Here is a 16,281-nt window from a genome sequence, read left to right on the forward strand (position 1 = left end):
TGGTTACGTCGTTTTTAGTAAGTATCATTAGGTAAACTAAAAGAGAAACAAAACTTTCCTTGTCACTGGAATGGACTTTTATGAGTTAAAAAGTATATTTGCAAATAAGGTTTACATAATACAATACTAAACTTCTTATATTGGACCATTATTTGGCATATGTAAGTGAACTACCTATATCTTTATAAGAAAATGTAGCAATTAAAACTTCAACTTTAGTTAGGCTAGAAGTGGTTGACTAAACTTGATGGGATTCTATAATAATAATTACCTTAATAACATGTCAGTTGCAAAATTGAAATCTTTCTTTGCTGTTGTGTATTTTTTGTTACAGACTCTCTAAGATACTTGAATATAGTTAAGTAATAATTAAAATATAATTCTGAAACTTCATTGAATTTATCTGTGATTTAGCAATATAAAAAGTAATTTCATTATAGTTGGATTAGGCATTCTGAAATGGATATGTAAATATCATCTACAGTTGTAAGGAGACTAAAATATTAGGACTTTTTTCTGTTTTAAGAATAAAAATTTTCTAGCCAAGATGTGGAAGTAACCTGTGTCCATTGCTAGAGGAATGGATAAAGAAGATGTGGCACATGTAGAGAGTGGAGTATTAATCAGCCATTAGAAAGAATGAAACAGTGCCATTTATAACAACATGGATGGACCTAGAAATTATCATACTGAGTGAAGTCAGTCAGACGAGAAGGAGAGATATCACATGGCATCCCTTATATGTGGAAACTAAAAAGGAATGATACAGATGAACTTACAGAGCAGAAGGAGACTCACAGAAGCGGAGCTTATGGTTGCCAGCGGGAGGGGGTCGTCAGGGAGTTTGAGATGGCCGTGTACACCCTGCTGCATTTGAAACGGGCAACCATCGTGGGCCTGCCGTGCAGCACACGGGACTCTGCTCGAGGTGATGTGGCAGCCGGGCTGGGAGGGAAGCGTGGGGGAGAATGGATGCACGTGTGTATGTGGCTGAGTCCCTTCATTGTTCACCTGAAACTATCACAGCATTGTTAATGGGCTGCACCCCAGTACAAAATAAAAAGTTCAAAAGAAAACATAAAAATAAAAATGTTCAGACAGTCTTCTTTCTCCCAGCGTTTCCCAATACTCATAGAAGCTGAAGCTCAGAAGAGTAACATGATGTATTCCTGTCAGTATCTAGTAAGTGGCAGGTAGACTCTGGTCTTTGGACTCGGTGCTTGCTCTTGTCAGCGCACTTGTCTCTGGAGACTTCCTGCTGCCCTTACTTGTCTCTGGTTCACGCCTTCATCCTGCATGGGTAGTGAGGGTCTTTTTGCCTTTGCTCAGCAAACCCTGGAGAAGGGGAGTATGAGTTCACAGATACAGTGTTTGTCTTCATAAAAGAATTAGAAAGGCTGAAAGTGAAAGTCACTCAGTCGTGTCCGACTCTCTGCGACCCCATGGACTGCAGCCCACCAGGCTCCTCTATCCATGGAATTCTCCAGGCCAGAATACGGGAGTGGGTAAGCCGTTCCCTTCTCTAGGGGATCTTCTCAACCCAGGGATCGAACCCAGGTTTCCTTCATTGCAGGCAGATTCCTTGCCCTTTGAGCCACTAGGGAAGCTCAGAAAGGCTGAAAGGAGAAGTAAAGCAGAATTGAGCTGTGATCTGGGAGACAGTTTCAAGGCCTGGCTTTTAATTGTGTTACTTCCTTATTAGGCCCAGGATTTAAGGAACCCCAAGGCACAGAACAGTTTATCTGTCACTTTAGCCATTTTTTAATGAATTCAGTTAGAGAGGCCTTATAAAGTCCTTTTGTTAATAAAGGTATACACATAGTCTATATATATATAAAACTTGTTGTATACACACAAAAACTATTTTGAGTAATAAAATCCTAACATCATGGCAACCCACTCCAGTATTCTTGCCTGGAGAATCCTTTGACAGTATCTCTTTTTTGTTCTATAAGTAATAGCATTAGGTTTATTCAGATTTTCTATTATAGTATATTCAATTTTCTTAACTGATACAGTGTTCTGTGCAAACTATATAAAATAGTAATATGTAACTAAATATTGTCATATAACTAGGTAGTTATTGCCCAAAGTTTTTATGGCCTCATGTCACAAAAAGTTTATCTTTACTGTTAAAGTCCATATGAAATGTGTGACTGTATTAGAAATATGGACTTGTGCCCATTTACACATTCTTATGATTTATAATTTCTTCAAAATAAATGTGGTAGCATCATACTTTTTCAGTCTCTTCTTTGAAGTATAACCAACTTAAGTATTTTGGTTTTCAATTTGTAGAGCATATTTAATTTATAACACCCATTTGGTTTTTGCTTCCCACAGCAATTTTTCATAAACATTTCATTTTATCTGAATTAACAGACCTAGAGAGATTTAGTGACTCATAGTATGTGGTCATGATTAATAACAAGTAGATCCAGGTCAAGAACATAGAAGTTTTTTCTATCCACTCCTCCTTCCATTTCTACCAACTCTTGTGGACCTGCATTCTTAGTTACTTGTGTTAGTGGAGTGTGGTAAAAAGGAGGATAATTCAAAGTTGGCTTTAGTATATGTACTTTAATCTTTAAATATTAATACAGATACGTGTCATATGTGTTTTGGTAGTTGGTTAACAAAATTAACTGTCTAAGCTTTCCTGACTTCAAAGAATCAGTTTAAATAATAGATAATGGGCTTACATAATGCCCATTAATATGTGCCAGACACTGTTGTAGGCATTTTACATATAAGCTCAGTTAATATCTATAATAGCTGTCTTAATGGTACTGTTATTATTTGCATACTAAGGTACAGAATATTGAGTGCTTTGCCCAGGGTCACATAGTTAGTAAGTGATAGGGTCAGGAATTAAATGAAAGTTCTCTGGCTCTGGGGTCCATGTTCTTTTCTTCAAATTTATTTTATTGAAGTATAGTTGATTTACAATGTTGTGTTAATTTCTACTATATACCAAAGTGATTCAGTTGTGTGTGTATACATATACACACACACATTCTTTTTCATATTCTTTTCCATTATAGTTTTTCACAGGACATTGAATCTGGTTTCCTGTGCTATACAGTAGGACCTTGTTGTTTACCCTTTCTATCTATAATAGTTTACATCTTACTAATCCCAAACTCCTATCCACACTCCCCTCTTTGGCAACCACAGGTCTATTCTCTGTGTCTGTGAGTCTCTTTCTGTTTCATGGATAACTTCATTTGTGTCATATTTTAGATTCCATGTATTAGTAGCATCATATAGTATTGTCTTTCTCTGCCTGACTTACTTCACTTAGTATGATAACGCCTAGGTTCATCCATGTTGAAGCAAAACGGCATTATTTTGTTCTTTTTTATGGCTGAGTAATATTGTGCATGTGTGTGTATATGTGTACCACATTTTCTCTATGTATTCATCTATTGATGGATATTTAGGTTGCTTTCATGTCTTGGCTTCTGTAAATATTGCTCTGTGAACATAAGGATACGTGTATCTTTTCAAATTATAGTTTTCTCTGGATATATACCCAGGAGTGGGATTGTAGGATTATATGGCAGCTCTATTTTTAGTTTTTTGAGGACTCTTCACACTGTTTCCATAGTGGCTTCACCAGTTTACATTCCTACCAACAGTGTAGGTGGGTTCCATTTTCTCCACACATGCTCCGTTTTCTTGACCATTATATTCTGTGACTTGGTGGAAAGCAGCTAGGGGAAGTCGTAATGTCCATAAAACATGTGATAATAATTTAAAAGTATATTTTTCCTGTGAGAAAATTTAGTGTAAAATTTTCCCTGTGTTTAATTTTCAAATGATTTATAACTGTGTATCTTTATCTTCTGAAAGATATAATCAGTTTCAGTATTCATTTGATAGGCATTTATTGGCTTTCTTTTGTGTGTTAGGCATGCACTAAGTTTTACTGGATCATCTCATTTAGTTTGCAGTCATCCTGACAAAAGTAGCCAGGATCACTAAAATGCGGGTTCCACGATGCTGGGAATCTTATCCGCCTTGTTAACTGCTATAACTCTAGTGCCTCAAACAGTGACCAAGATGTTGGAGTACTCAGTAAATGTTTTTGAATAAAAATTGTACTATTCGTCTTAACAGAAGGGACAGTCAAAACTTAGAGAGGTACTTGTGTGTGTCATGTATATAAAAAGGAGCAGTTGGGAGATAAGCCTGGATACCTGTTACCAAAACCCATGCTCTGGTACAGCATGGCCTCTTATGCAGATGAGTTTGGATTCAGTCCTGTAAGCAGTGAGGGGACACTGGAGGTTTCTGAGACAGGGTTGGTGTGATAAAAGCAGTTTTAGGGATGCAGAGATGTATCCTGTAAATTAAATTACATGTGTCAGGTAAAGGAATGAAAGTAGGGGAAAAGTCAGACCATTGCACCAGTCTGGGAGCAGGCAGAGAGGGTGGACTGGTATAGTGTCTGAGCAAAGAACAGATAGTACCATTTCAAGGTGGAACTGACAGAATGTGTTGGCTTAATTTGAGCAGAAACTGGAGGAGGTAGATAATTAGGAGGTTTTGAATATAGGTACTTGGATAGAAAACAGAAGCAGAGCAGTTAGTAACCAAAAAGGTATCAGGAGATATCCCTATTTAAAAAAATGTTTTTTTCCTTTTTCTTTTAAGGGCTACTTGTGATCAATGTGATTTCATTTATATTGAATTTAAGATGACAGTAGGAACTGAATAATCAAATAATTGAAGATAATACCACTCAAGTTTGGAGGAAAGATAGGAAAAAATGTCCTGCATATCGGGAAAAATACCATGCAGATAGGAAAAAAATATCACTGCTTTTTAATTTTTTAAATGTTCCATATTAACCACAGTAATTAATTGAACAGTTTTGCTTTGTCCCCCTGAAAATAGCCAAACCGTCGAGCATATTATTAAACTAGTGGAAGAACATGGCAGTGATATCTGGTGGACTCTTCCCCCGGAGCAGCTTCTTCCAAAAGAAGTCTTATCTCAGGTACATTTCCATTTGTACTTAAACAGCCTTTGTGTGTATTGCATGATTTAATGACAACACGAGAGGTTCTTGGGAGTTAAAAAGTAGTGATATTATCACGTCAAGTTCATGAGTTTAGTCACCATAAACTAGGAGCCAGAGCAGTTTGAGAATAGACATTTTGATTTCACGAGAGAAGCTGGGTGTTTAGTGGAGCAGTAGAGGCTGAGGGGGATTTGCTGTCTCCCTGAGGTCCAGGATTGATTGTAACCGCTCTGTTGGTTGAGTAGAGATGCATGTGACTGTGGGAGAACAGTGCCTAACACTGGAGCATCAGGGACTTCATAGGACTTGAGTTCAAGTTACCTGATGGCATCGCACACCAAGAAATCCAAACTGGATTATTGCAAGAAAATGAACACAATTTACATTTACATGAACACATGTATAAAGTGGCCACAATCACTTGTACATGTAGATGAAGTAGTGAAGTAGTTGTCCCTAATGGCAAAATACTTAGCAGAATAAATGTCAATGTAAAATGTGAATTTAATGGTTGTATTTCATTTTCTTAAGACTCTTTTTGGGGTATTAATTGTATCATGATCTTTGTGTAATTAAAATGTTTTTACATTATCTTATTAGGTTGGTGGTCCTGATGCTTTGGAGTACGTGCCAGGTCAGGATATTTTGGACATCTGGTTTGATAGTGGAACTTCATGGTCTAATGTTCTTCCAGGTAATCTAAAACAAGAGGTCTATTGCCTGTCAGGCAGTTTTGAGAATAAATAAATGCTATCAGAAGAAATCTATAATTAAGAACTTTTTTTTTTTTTTTTTGCTTTATTTGAAAGTATATCTCCTCCTATAATATAATTTTAAACCTGAAAGAGCTGCTGAAAATCATTTAATCCAGTGTGTTCTAAACTTTTTTCTGAAATGAAATTTTATGTAGAACCATGATACATAAGATAAATAAAGGTGGGGATTTTTTTCTTCCTCCCAGTCAGCTCATTCTCCTTGACCTCCTTGGCAACCCCAAGATACTGAGTTCTGTAGAACCAAGTGTGGAAATCACTGAAATAGCCTGACCCCCTCATTTTTCAGAAGAGGACATGAGATTGAATTAGAGTCAAATTAGATGGTGGTCACACCGCTTAGTGTCAGACTAGAACTCGGGCACCCTGCTTTTCCGTTCTCATTCTTTGATTCTCCGTTACCTTCTCACAACGTTCTCCCCTCTCTCCACAGACAACTTGATTTCTACTTGCTCATGGTTAGGGTAAGCTTTTGGCTCCATGGATAAAGAGGAAGCAGAGGTTGGGCAGGAATTAGAAGGGAGTAGTATCAGGCACATGAAGGGTGTGTTTAGATGTGAGAAGATGCCTTCAAGGATACTAAGTGAAAGGTGAGAGGTAAAATGAAATAAAGCTTGTCCTCACTGAGAGGTTACAGACAGGTAGCCAGGAGTTTACAGGGATGAGGTGGTTTCCTTTCTGGAGCAAAGGAGTGTGGGAAAAGGGCTTGCATGCTCCACTGACCATTATTGAAGGGATTGAGCGGGGTCGTGGTCGGGTTTTATTTGGGCTCTCCTTCTGGTAGTAGGCCTCATTATTGAGAGGACATTAGTGTGATTCCTAGCAGGTAAATGTGTTCCATCATTTGGGCCTTTCTTTCCGCCTAGGAAATTTGAGAAGTAAAATATGCATAAATTCATGTTCACTCTGTTTTACAGCTAAAATGTACATAAAAATTCCTAATGATCAAATATAAGTTAATGTATAATATGATTTTTATGTAGTAATGTTCAGTTACTATTTCATATGTTTCTCATGTCATACTCAAGAGAAAATATTGCCAGTTTAGGCACTTGGTTTTCCTAAGTTATATTGAAAATGTTAAGCAGATAACACTCCGTAATGTTGGTAGGTAGGTTAAGTAGTGTTCCTACTGTGTTTGGGGTAACATTCTGCATTTCAAAATAGCATGTGCCATATGTGAAATAGTGCTTTTGAAGTGTTTTTCAAAGTTCATCAGCTGCTCAGCCTTGGTGGGATAATACTGATTATAAAAACTCCCTTCTAGAGTTACTCTGAGAATTAAATGACAACAATAAAGTATTAGATACTCAGCAAATAACTGTTGAATTAATAAAAATAGTAGTTCATTTTCATAAAAGATTTAACTGGAAATACTGATCATTGAGAGTTATTATGAATTAGTCCCTAATTTAGATAATATTTTAGCTGTCTGTTGTTTGGAAGATCACACTGCCAAGTTTATTTTATCTTGGTTAATAAATTGACAGTGAAGGTAACAGCTGACATGAATGTAGTGTGGCCATTGGGTGTAGCATGACACAAGAAATAGGTAACATGATTACTTTCAATATTTTGATAAGTATTCATTTCCACTTTATAACTTTAATTGACTTAAGTTTCTGTTTTTTTGTTTGTTTGTTTGTTTTGTTTTTCATGTTTATATTTGAGGTACTGACCAAAGAGCAGATTTGTACTTGGAAGGAAAGGACCAGCTTGGGGGCTGGTTTCAGTCTTCTTTATTAACAAGTGTGGCAGCAAGGAATAAGTCACCTTTTAAGTAAGTATTACACCTGAGCTAAACAAGTGAGCACACCTTGAGTATTTCTGCTGAGTACTTGCCAGTGTGAAATAATATGTGCTGAGTAATATGTATATGATAAAACATTGCCCTTAATTAGCTTACAGTCTTCAGTCTCATGAGAGAAATAAATATGAAGTAAAAAAAAAAACACAAAGGAGACAGTAATACAGAAAAGTCCTCTCACTCTGATGCAGATCATAACTCCCAGGAGAAGTAAAACTGGCATTGACTGGAGTAGTAGAGAAACCCACGAAGAGCTTGACCTTTAAATATGGTAGACTCGACACAGCTGGATGTAGAGAGGATATTCTAGTTTGATTAAGGACAGTCTTGATTAGATACCCTTAATGTTTGTAATTTCTGCAAGTGGCTAATGAACTGAAACATTTCTTCAGTGAATTTTGTTAAATTATGGGGTTCTTATTTAGTTACAGATAATAGCATTTCCTTATTCAAATATGTGGATAAAGGTTCTATCCAGAAGGATTCTTAAATGGCTTAAAATTTTTGCTGACAATGAAAACTCTTCTTAGAGTAACTGGCATGTTTATGTTTCTAGTATAACATGCTTTTAAAAGTCGATGGAACAGTAGATATATTTCTTTCAGATTGCCTTTTTGAACAAAGATAATTTTGTGGTGATAATTTTTTTTAAGGCATACTTTTTCTTGGTTAGTCTTAATGATCAAAATCAGTACATTATAGATGATCAGGAATCAACTGTGTAGTGAATATAAGCATAAAAATTTTTTCTGTGTATAGAGAGCTTAGTGTTTAATAATCAGGATAAGGGAGGCTGTCGGCCGCTTCAGAATGAAGCTGAACATCTCTTTCCCGGCCACTGGCTGCCAGAAGCTCATTGAAGTGGACGATGAACGAAAACTTCGTACCTTCTACGAGAAGCATATGGCCACAGAAGTTGCTGCTGACACTCTGGGTGAAGAATGGAAGGGTTATGTGGTCCGAATCAGTGGCGGGAACGATAAGCAGGGTTTCCCCGTGAAGCAGGGTGTCTTGACCCATGGCCGAGTTCACCTGCTACTGAGTAAGGGGCATTCCTGTTACAGACCAAGGGGGACTGGAGAGGGAAAGCGCAAATCTGTCCGGGGTTGCATTGCGGATGCCAATCTGAGTGTTCTCAACTTGGTCATCGTGAAAAAAGGGGAGAAGGCTATTCCTGGACTCACTGATACTACAGTGCCTCGTCGCCTGGGTCCCGAGAGAGCTAGCAGAATCCGCAAACTTTTCAGTCTCTCTAAAGAAGATGATGTCCACCAGTATGTTGTGCGAAAGCCCCTAAACAAGGATGGTAAGGAACCTAGGACTAAAGCACCCAAGATTCAGCGTCTCCACGAGTTCTGCAACACAAATGCTGGCATAATGCTCTGAGGAAACAGCGTTCTAAGAAAAACAAAGAAGAGGCTGCAGAATATGCTAAACTTTTGGCCAAGAGAATGAAGGAGGCCAAAGAAAAACGGCAGGAACAGATTGCCAAGAGACTGAGGCTGTTACTTTTAGCTCAGAAGCTCTCTGAGAGCTTCTACTTCTGAGTCCAGTCAAAAATGAGACGTTCTAAGAGTAACAAGTAAATAAGATCAGACATAAAAAAATAATAATAATCAGGATGAATAAGCAGCTTAGAATTAGACTTTGAAGAAAAATTTTCATGCATAATCTGTCAGGAAAAATTTTTAATTTTTGTATCAAACTAGGATACTCTTTTTAAGCTGTAAGTCATCTTCAAAATGTCCGTCATAATTGTGTTTATTATTATATTGTATATAATTGTGTATATTATTATAGTAGTTATTTGTCTTCTTAGAACAGTGGTTGTTCATGGATTTACCCTTGGAGAAAAGGGAGAAAAGATGTCCAAGTCTCTTGGGAATGTCATTGATCCTGATGTTGTCATCAATGGAGGACAAGTAAGTGGTTCCCTAAAAACTCATTTTATTTTTGTTTTAAGGCTCTTAATTTGGCAGCAAGACCCTTAATATAGTTACTTCAATGTAAAGAAAAAAAAACACCTCACAAAACTGATTTTTATACTAGTAGCAAATGCCTTGCCATATTTTAAATCCAGACTCTTAAATTTTGTGACTTTTTTGAAAATGTGAAGGATTGGGATTGTTGTGGCTTTTTTGACTTATTTCAGGTCTGAATCTCCAGTTAGGTTCATGCTGTCCCTTTTTAAATTGTCTGAACTTTAAAACTTTATAAAGTATGGTTTTACAGTTAACTAGAAACAGTATAAGAAAAAAAATGAGACAGCTACTTTCATTCTTGGAAATTATACACTTTAAAGCAAGTCATTAAAGAATATCAAATCTGGGGCTGCTGGTAATTTGGTTTATTTTGGAGTTGCTTTCAGAAAAGATACTGCTTATCTGTTCTTTAACCCTGTTGGCTTTTAACTGCCCTCTTAGAGTCCAGTAGTCACGTCTCTTGGTCAGAGTAGCTTGGGCATTTGAGAGGGAAAGCACCCCCCCACCCCCGTTCACTCCCCCATGACAGGGGCATCCAGGGCAGCACTCTGACTGCCCACCTGCCGTGGTAGCTCTTCACAGATAGCTTAGGGAAGACATTGAACCAGGCTGCAGGCCATACTCCCCCTTTTTCCAGTTTCGTTGTTTTTTTAGATGCAGCCTGATCTCTGAAATTGTTAGCTTATTTCATTACAGTACAGGTACATTTTATGCTCATGTCGTATTCAAGCATTTCAGAATAGGAGTCTTACCTAAAACATCTGTTCACCAAATTGTCATCGAAAGCTATTTATTTATTGGTATTTTTTTTCTCCCCTCAATGAAAAGGATCACAGCAAAGAGCCCCCCTATGGTGCTGACGTGCTTCGCTGGTGGGTTGCCGAGTCCAACGTCTTCACTGAAGTCACAATTAGTCCATCTCTGCTGAATGCTGCCAGAGATGACATTAGCAAGGTCAGGATCACTCCTCTTTCTGTTCCTTACTATTCCTGAATGAAAAGTTTGCTGAGTCCTTGTTAAAATAATGAGGCCCGTTTTGTTGGCACTTGCACAACTGAATGAAAATAAGTTCTCCACATGTTGTGAGCTTTAAAAAATATCATATGTTAATTTGTTTAGAAATATAAGTAGTCATGTTAAAATTTTTATATACTATCTTCTTTATATTTTATATTTTACTGTGATATGATAAAACAACTTCAGTAGTAATTGAAGGACTCATATTTCTTGACTGTATATTTCTTTTTTTTTTCAATGCTTATAGCTCAGGAATACACTCCGCTTTCTTTTGGGAAATGTGGCTGGTTTCAACCCAGAAACAGATTCCATCCCTGTCAACAGCATGTATGTCATAGACCAGTACATGCTACACTTACTGCAGGATTTGGCAAACAAGGTGAGTGAGCATTAATACGCTTTTGGAGGTAGCACAGTTGTGTGTTGAAATCTGGGTTGCATATTGAGTGGAACCGACTTTGTTAAAAGCAGTAACTAAAGCACTGAGGAAAGTTATACTTGATCAATTCCACATGTTCCTAGGTTGACTAGGTGTGAAGTCTTAGAATCCTTCTGGTTTCTCAAAAGAGACGAGAGTAGTGCCTAGTGGCAAAAGTAGGCCAGGCTTCTCCTCAGGCCTCATTTTCTTCTGAAAATCAGCTCCATGTATAAGAAGGAATAAAGTTGAGATGTACTTTTATTTGTCTGCAGATGTATAGAAATACGCATCTCAGAAGTATAGCAGTAACTGAAATGACAATTCTTATGTATCTTGTAAAATACTCTCTCATATATAAACACAAATAATTTGTATTTTCTCAAAAACATTGGAATTGCTTCTACTTAAGTCAGAGTCGTACATATTTTGCCCAGTTTTACTTTTCTGGCATAAATGAGGGAACATTGGTAACTTTTAACTTTTGCTGTTTTAGAATAGTGCCGTTTCATCACTTAAAACTTGACCTTTTCATTTGATGCCTGTTCTTTTGTAGAGTCCAGGGAAAATTATTCTGTTTTTTCTGAGGATAGTAGCCTTTCATATCCAGAAATGACGTTTTGAAGATCCTTAAATGCTCTCACATTTTTCCTGTTTTGTGTTTGTCTGTCTTTGAAACGTATTTTGAAAAGGAACATATTCTGCTCATGATGACTTGCATTTTTATTTGCTTATCCCAGCTTCCAAATTTATTTTGGTTTTGTTCCCTAGATTAATGATTCATATAAGCAGTATGACTTTGGAAAGGTTGTTCGGCTGTTACAAGCATTTTATACCAGAGAACTCTCCAACTTTTATTTCAGCATAATCAAAGATAGGTATGTATGACTGAACATTGAAATGCTTAACAAACAGGACTTGACTATCTACTCTGCTTGGCAAATGTTGGAAAGCAGAGGCCAGCAGTGGGGGGCCTGGGCCATTACTAAGAAGTTGGATTCTTGAGTCAAGTCTGATTGGGCAGTTTCATCCTGCTACTTGCTAGTTTGATGAGCTGAGGCAACTTATCGTATTATCTGTTTCTTTATTCATGAAATGGTAACGTAATACCTATCTCAGAAAGTGGAAATGAAAAGATAGAATATAAGTAGCATACTGAATGTTGTGTTTGACAAAGCAAGTTCTCAATAAGTAGTAGCTGTGACTGTGAGGTCATGAACACAGTGCTTGTTCTCAGGAGTTTGCTGGCCTTCGGGGGGAGAAGTATTCAGGTAATTGTTAATATAATAGCATCATATAACATCAGTGATGCCCTTTGAGAGGCAGGCTGCATGCTGTCTTCATGTTTTGCTCCTGTAGAAACAGCCATTGTGAAGTGCCAGCCCCACCCATCAGCAGCTCAGGGACCTTCCACTGGGATTACAAATCCCAGTCCTTCCCTTGGCGTATTGATAAGGTCATCAGGGTGGGGTGCCCGCATGCTTGCTAAGTCGCTCAGTCCTGTCCTACTCTTTGTGACCCCTTGGTCTGTAGCCCACCAGGTTCCTCTGTCCATGGGGACCCTCCAGGCAAGAATACTGGAGTGGGTTGCCATTCCCTCCTCCAGAGGATTGTCTCAACCCAGGGATCAAACCTGGGTCTTCTGCATTGCAGGCAGGTTCTTCTGCCACCTGAGCCACCAGGGAAGCCTGTAGGACTGGGGACTCGAATCTTAAATACCCTCAACTGACTTACTAATTTTCCTTTCACTAAGTTGTCTAGATTCTAGTTATTGATCTGTAAAACAGAATTGGACATAGCATAGCTATGAGTTTTTGAGGATGTGTGCACACCTGGAAGGAGTCAGGTGGAATAGGGGATGTAGTCAGAAGAGTTGTATGATGGAATATTTCATCCTTTCATTCAAAGACGGTTATAGCCATAGACTTAGGCACCGTCAGAATAAGCTCAGCCTGAGGCCGGTCCTACGTTGCCAGTGACTGTGTACACCATGTTGTCAACCGCTCAATGAGTTGTTCTTGTCCAGGCTTTATTGTGAAAATGCAGATGATCCCAAGCGACGCTCTTGTCAGACTGCATTAGCTGAAATTTTGGATGTAATGGTTCGCTCCTTTGCTCCCATTCTTCCTCACTTGGCTGAAGAGGTATTCCAGCACATACCTTATATTAAAGGTAAGAAATATTGATTTGTTCTCTGAGTGAGAAAGACCCTGGCTGAGGGTGCAGCTTCTCCTTTTACCTGCTTCAAGTAAGAGGCACATACTCATCTGTTAATACAGTGACTGCTTTGTGGCATGATGCATCTCAATTTAGTAACTGTAGTTTCTGCATCTGTATGTAGAGGAGGAGGATGAATTTCAGCATGTCTTTCAAGCCACTTTAAAATGCTTTCTGAAATACATTAGCAGCTTGACTATACTGAGAAAACACTTTTTCTTATACACCTTTATAAATGTCAGAAATATATTTTAGGTTTTACTGAAAGTATAGTGCCTGCTAGTGAATATTTTTCTAATCTTTTTCCTGTCTGATTACATTAAACTTACAGAAAATTAGAAATTTTACAGTTAGGATGTCACTCACGACCTTATTTATAACCCAGAGACATCTACTGTAATATTGGGATATTTCTATTTTAGTTTCTTCTAGGCATCCTTTGAGATCTTACTGTATATCTTGCCCTTTGTTTACATTTCCAAATGTTGATGTAAATATTTGGTAAGCATTTAGGATGCCAGCAAAGGTCCATATAGTCAAAGCTATGGTCTTTCCAGTAGTCATGTATGGATGTGAGACCTGGACCATAAAGAAGGCTGTGCACTGAAGAATTGATGCTTTTGAACTGTGGTGTTGGAGAAGACTCTTGAGTCCCTTGGGCTGCAAGGAGATCAAACCAGTCAATCCTAAAGGCAATCAATCAGCCCTGACTATTCATTGGAAGGACTGATGCTGAAGCTGAAACTCCAATACTTTGGCCACCTGATGCGAAGAGCAGACTCATTAGAAAAGACCCTGATGCTGGGAAGGGTTGAGGGCAGGAGGAGAGGATGGCGACAGAGGATGAGATGGTTGGATGGCATCACCGACTCAATGGACATGAGTTTGAGCAAGTTTCAGGAGTTGGAAGGACAGGAAAGCCTGGCACACTGCAGTCTATGGGGTCACAAAGAGTCAGACATGGAGTAGCAACTGAACAACAACCATCCTAATTATTAATACCACGAATAACAATCCATATTTCCCATGGATAGTAAACGTGTGATGGTTTGAGTTTTATATACAGTTTAAAAATATATATAAATTGGTTTAACTTTTGTTTTTTAAGAACCCAGGAGTGTTTTTCGTACTGGCTGGATTAAAACCAGTTCTATCTGGAAGAAACCTGGACTGGAGGAAGCCATAGAAAGCGCGTGTGCAATGAGAGATTCATTTCTTGGAAGCATTCCTGGCAAAAATGCAGCCGAGTATGAGGTGATCATTGTGATCGAGCCTGGGCTGCTTTTTGAGATCATGGAGGTGAGCCGCAGTTTGTTCCTTTTGAAATAGTGTTTGTATCAAAGTGCTCCGTGTAAAATCTGGTTTCAGAAGATGTCGATGTAAATAGTACATTAAAAAAAAATTTATAAACGAGGATTTCTGTCTTCTAATCCTAATATTAGTCACTGACTCTTTGTTTCCAACCTCTGCATGGTTCCTTTTTCTTCTCTTATAGAACGTGTACTCTGTTGCTACTTGTATTTTACAGGTTTGGACAGGAAGGTGTAATGAAGTTCTGTTTGAAACATGAGCCCTCAGGGCTAGTTAGACAACAGGCAGCACCTGGCCGTAATATCTGAATACACAAAAATTGGGAGTTTTGTGTTAAGGGTCTAGTTTTCTGAGAATTTTATCCATCTGGACAAGATTCAAAACAAAAATGTTTTTTTTCATCTTTTACTCATGAGTTCTGAAGAAAATTCATTCACGCCAAAATTTACCATGTGATCTGAAAGCATTCATCCAATTTTTTTTTTCAGAAGGGCCATCAAAAGTATCCCTTTGAGATCTTAAAGGTTGATTGACTAGATTGACTTAGAGCCGATCACACTCACTCAAGATTTTTTTCTAGTTTTAATGTTTGAGAAGAAAACAGTTTTGTGACTTAAGTTTTGACATTCGACTGGTATCATAGTCTACTGAAAAATGACCATCTCAACTGGTTGGAAGTTCAATCTAAATTTTTAATAATATAATTAAGTTGATTAAGATTCAAGGCTTGAGATAGCTAGTAGGTATAAGATGGTTGCTCAGTTAACAGAAGTTTGATAAGATGTTGACATTTTAAAATTTACAAGTTGGGAAGCTCATGATTGCCATTTTTTGAGCCAGGAAACTGAGCCCTGTTGAAACTGTGACTTGGCTGAGGCTACTCAGCCTGGTACTGAGCTTTCCTACTGCATATCATGTTTCCTTTGACTTCATTAGTTCTGAGTAGTAAGCTGAAAACAATACAGCTTGCTTGGATCATTGATGCTTGGGGAAAAAAAACTTCAGGATTTTAGAAAATGTGAATGTGTTTTTCTTAGGAATTATACTAACTAGCTATCTGATGGAGTCCTGGATCTATCAGTTACTGATGGTGTAAATGCAATCTCTTTGAATCTCCTATTTTCTGATGAGCTGGTTTTTTTTTTTCCCTTTAAGGGATTTTGTATTACTTAGCTCACACACTTTGAAGATCAGAATTACAATGAAAAATGTACGAAAGTGCTTATCAGATATCCCAATTCAGTGTGCTTCAGAAGAGTTCTGAGCATTATCCAGGCTGCCAGCATTGGTCTACACCGCTAAAAGCATATCCTTGTTCAGATAGTATCTTAACCCCTCTCCTTCTGTAGGAAGCATTGGATACAGGGGTGAAGTGCGGGCTTTGAGGCTGACAGACCTGGGCTGGAATTGCAGCACATTATTTACTGGCTGGGAACCTCCCTGAGTGTTTCCTCATTTGTAAAATGGGGGTTAAAAAATGCTGTTGCTGTTTTGTGACATTTACAAATAATGGGTGGATATTTAGCATCTAGTGAAGTGAAGTGCCTGGCATAGAGTTGTATTCTCAATCAATACTATTGATGAAGAGTTTTTAGTTAAAAGCTTTCATACTAATAAGATTTGATTTATATAATAGTATTAGCTCAGGAGGGGATGGTCCCAAAATATTTCCTCACCAAATTTAAGAACTTGCAGTGTCTTTTTATAACCTTTGTGGTAACAATTAATTT

At 37.9% G+C, this 16,281-nt stretch overlaps 1 protein-coding gene and 1 pseudogene across 1 annotated transcript in view; both read left to right on the plus strand.

Moving 5' to 3' along the window:
• The window catches only part of IARS2 (isoleucyl-tRNA synthetase 2, mitochondrial), a 42,519-nt gene that overhangs the window by 24,378 nt on the left and 1,860 nt on the right, over nt 1–16,281 (plus strand). Inside the window, exons 13-21 of the mRNA XM_061160064.1 lie at nt 4,903–5,005; nt 5,630–5,723; nt 7,474–7,582; nt 9,429–9,531; nt 10,420–10,545; nt 10,856–10,987; nt 11,795–11,901; nt 13,050–13,195; nt 14,349–14,539. Coding sequence (XP_061016047.1) covers nt 4,903–5,005; nt 5,630–5,723; nt 7,474–7,582; nt 9,429–9,531; nt 10,420–10,545; nt 10,856–10,987; nt 11,795–11,901; nt 13,050–13,195; nt 14,349–14,539 — 1,111 coding nt within the window. The remainder of the gene's footprint in view (nt 1–4,902; nt 5,006–5,629; nt 5,724–7,473; nt 7,583–9,428; nt 9,532–10,419; nt 10,546–10,855; nt 10,988–11,794; nt 11,902–13,049; nt 13,196–14,348; nt 14,540–16,281) is intronic.
• Nucleotides 8,044–9,400, plus strand: LOC133069029 (small ribosomal subunit protein eS6-like; annotated as a pseudogene).

The sequence above is a fragment of the Dama dama genome, chromosome 14 (genome assembly GCF_033118175.1).
Source record: "Dama dama isolate Ldn47 chromosome 14, ASM3311817v1, whole genome shotgun sequence".
Lineage (NCBI taxonomy): Eukaryota > Metazoa > Chordata > Mammalia > Artiodactyla > Cervidae > Dama > Dama dama.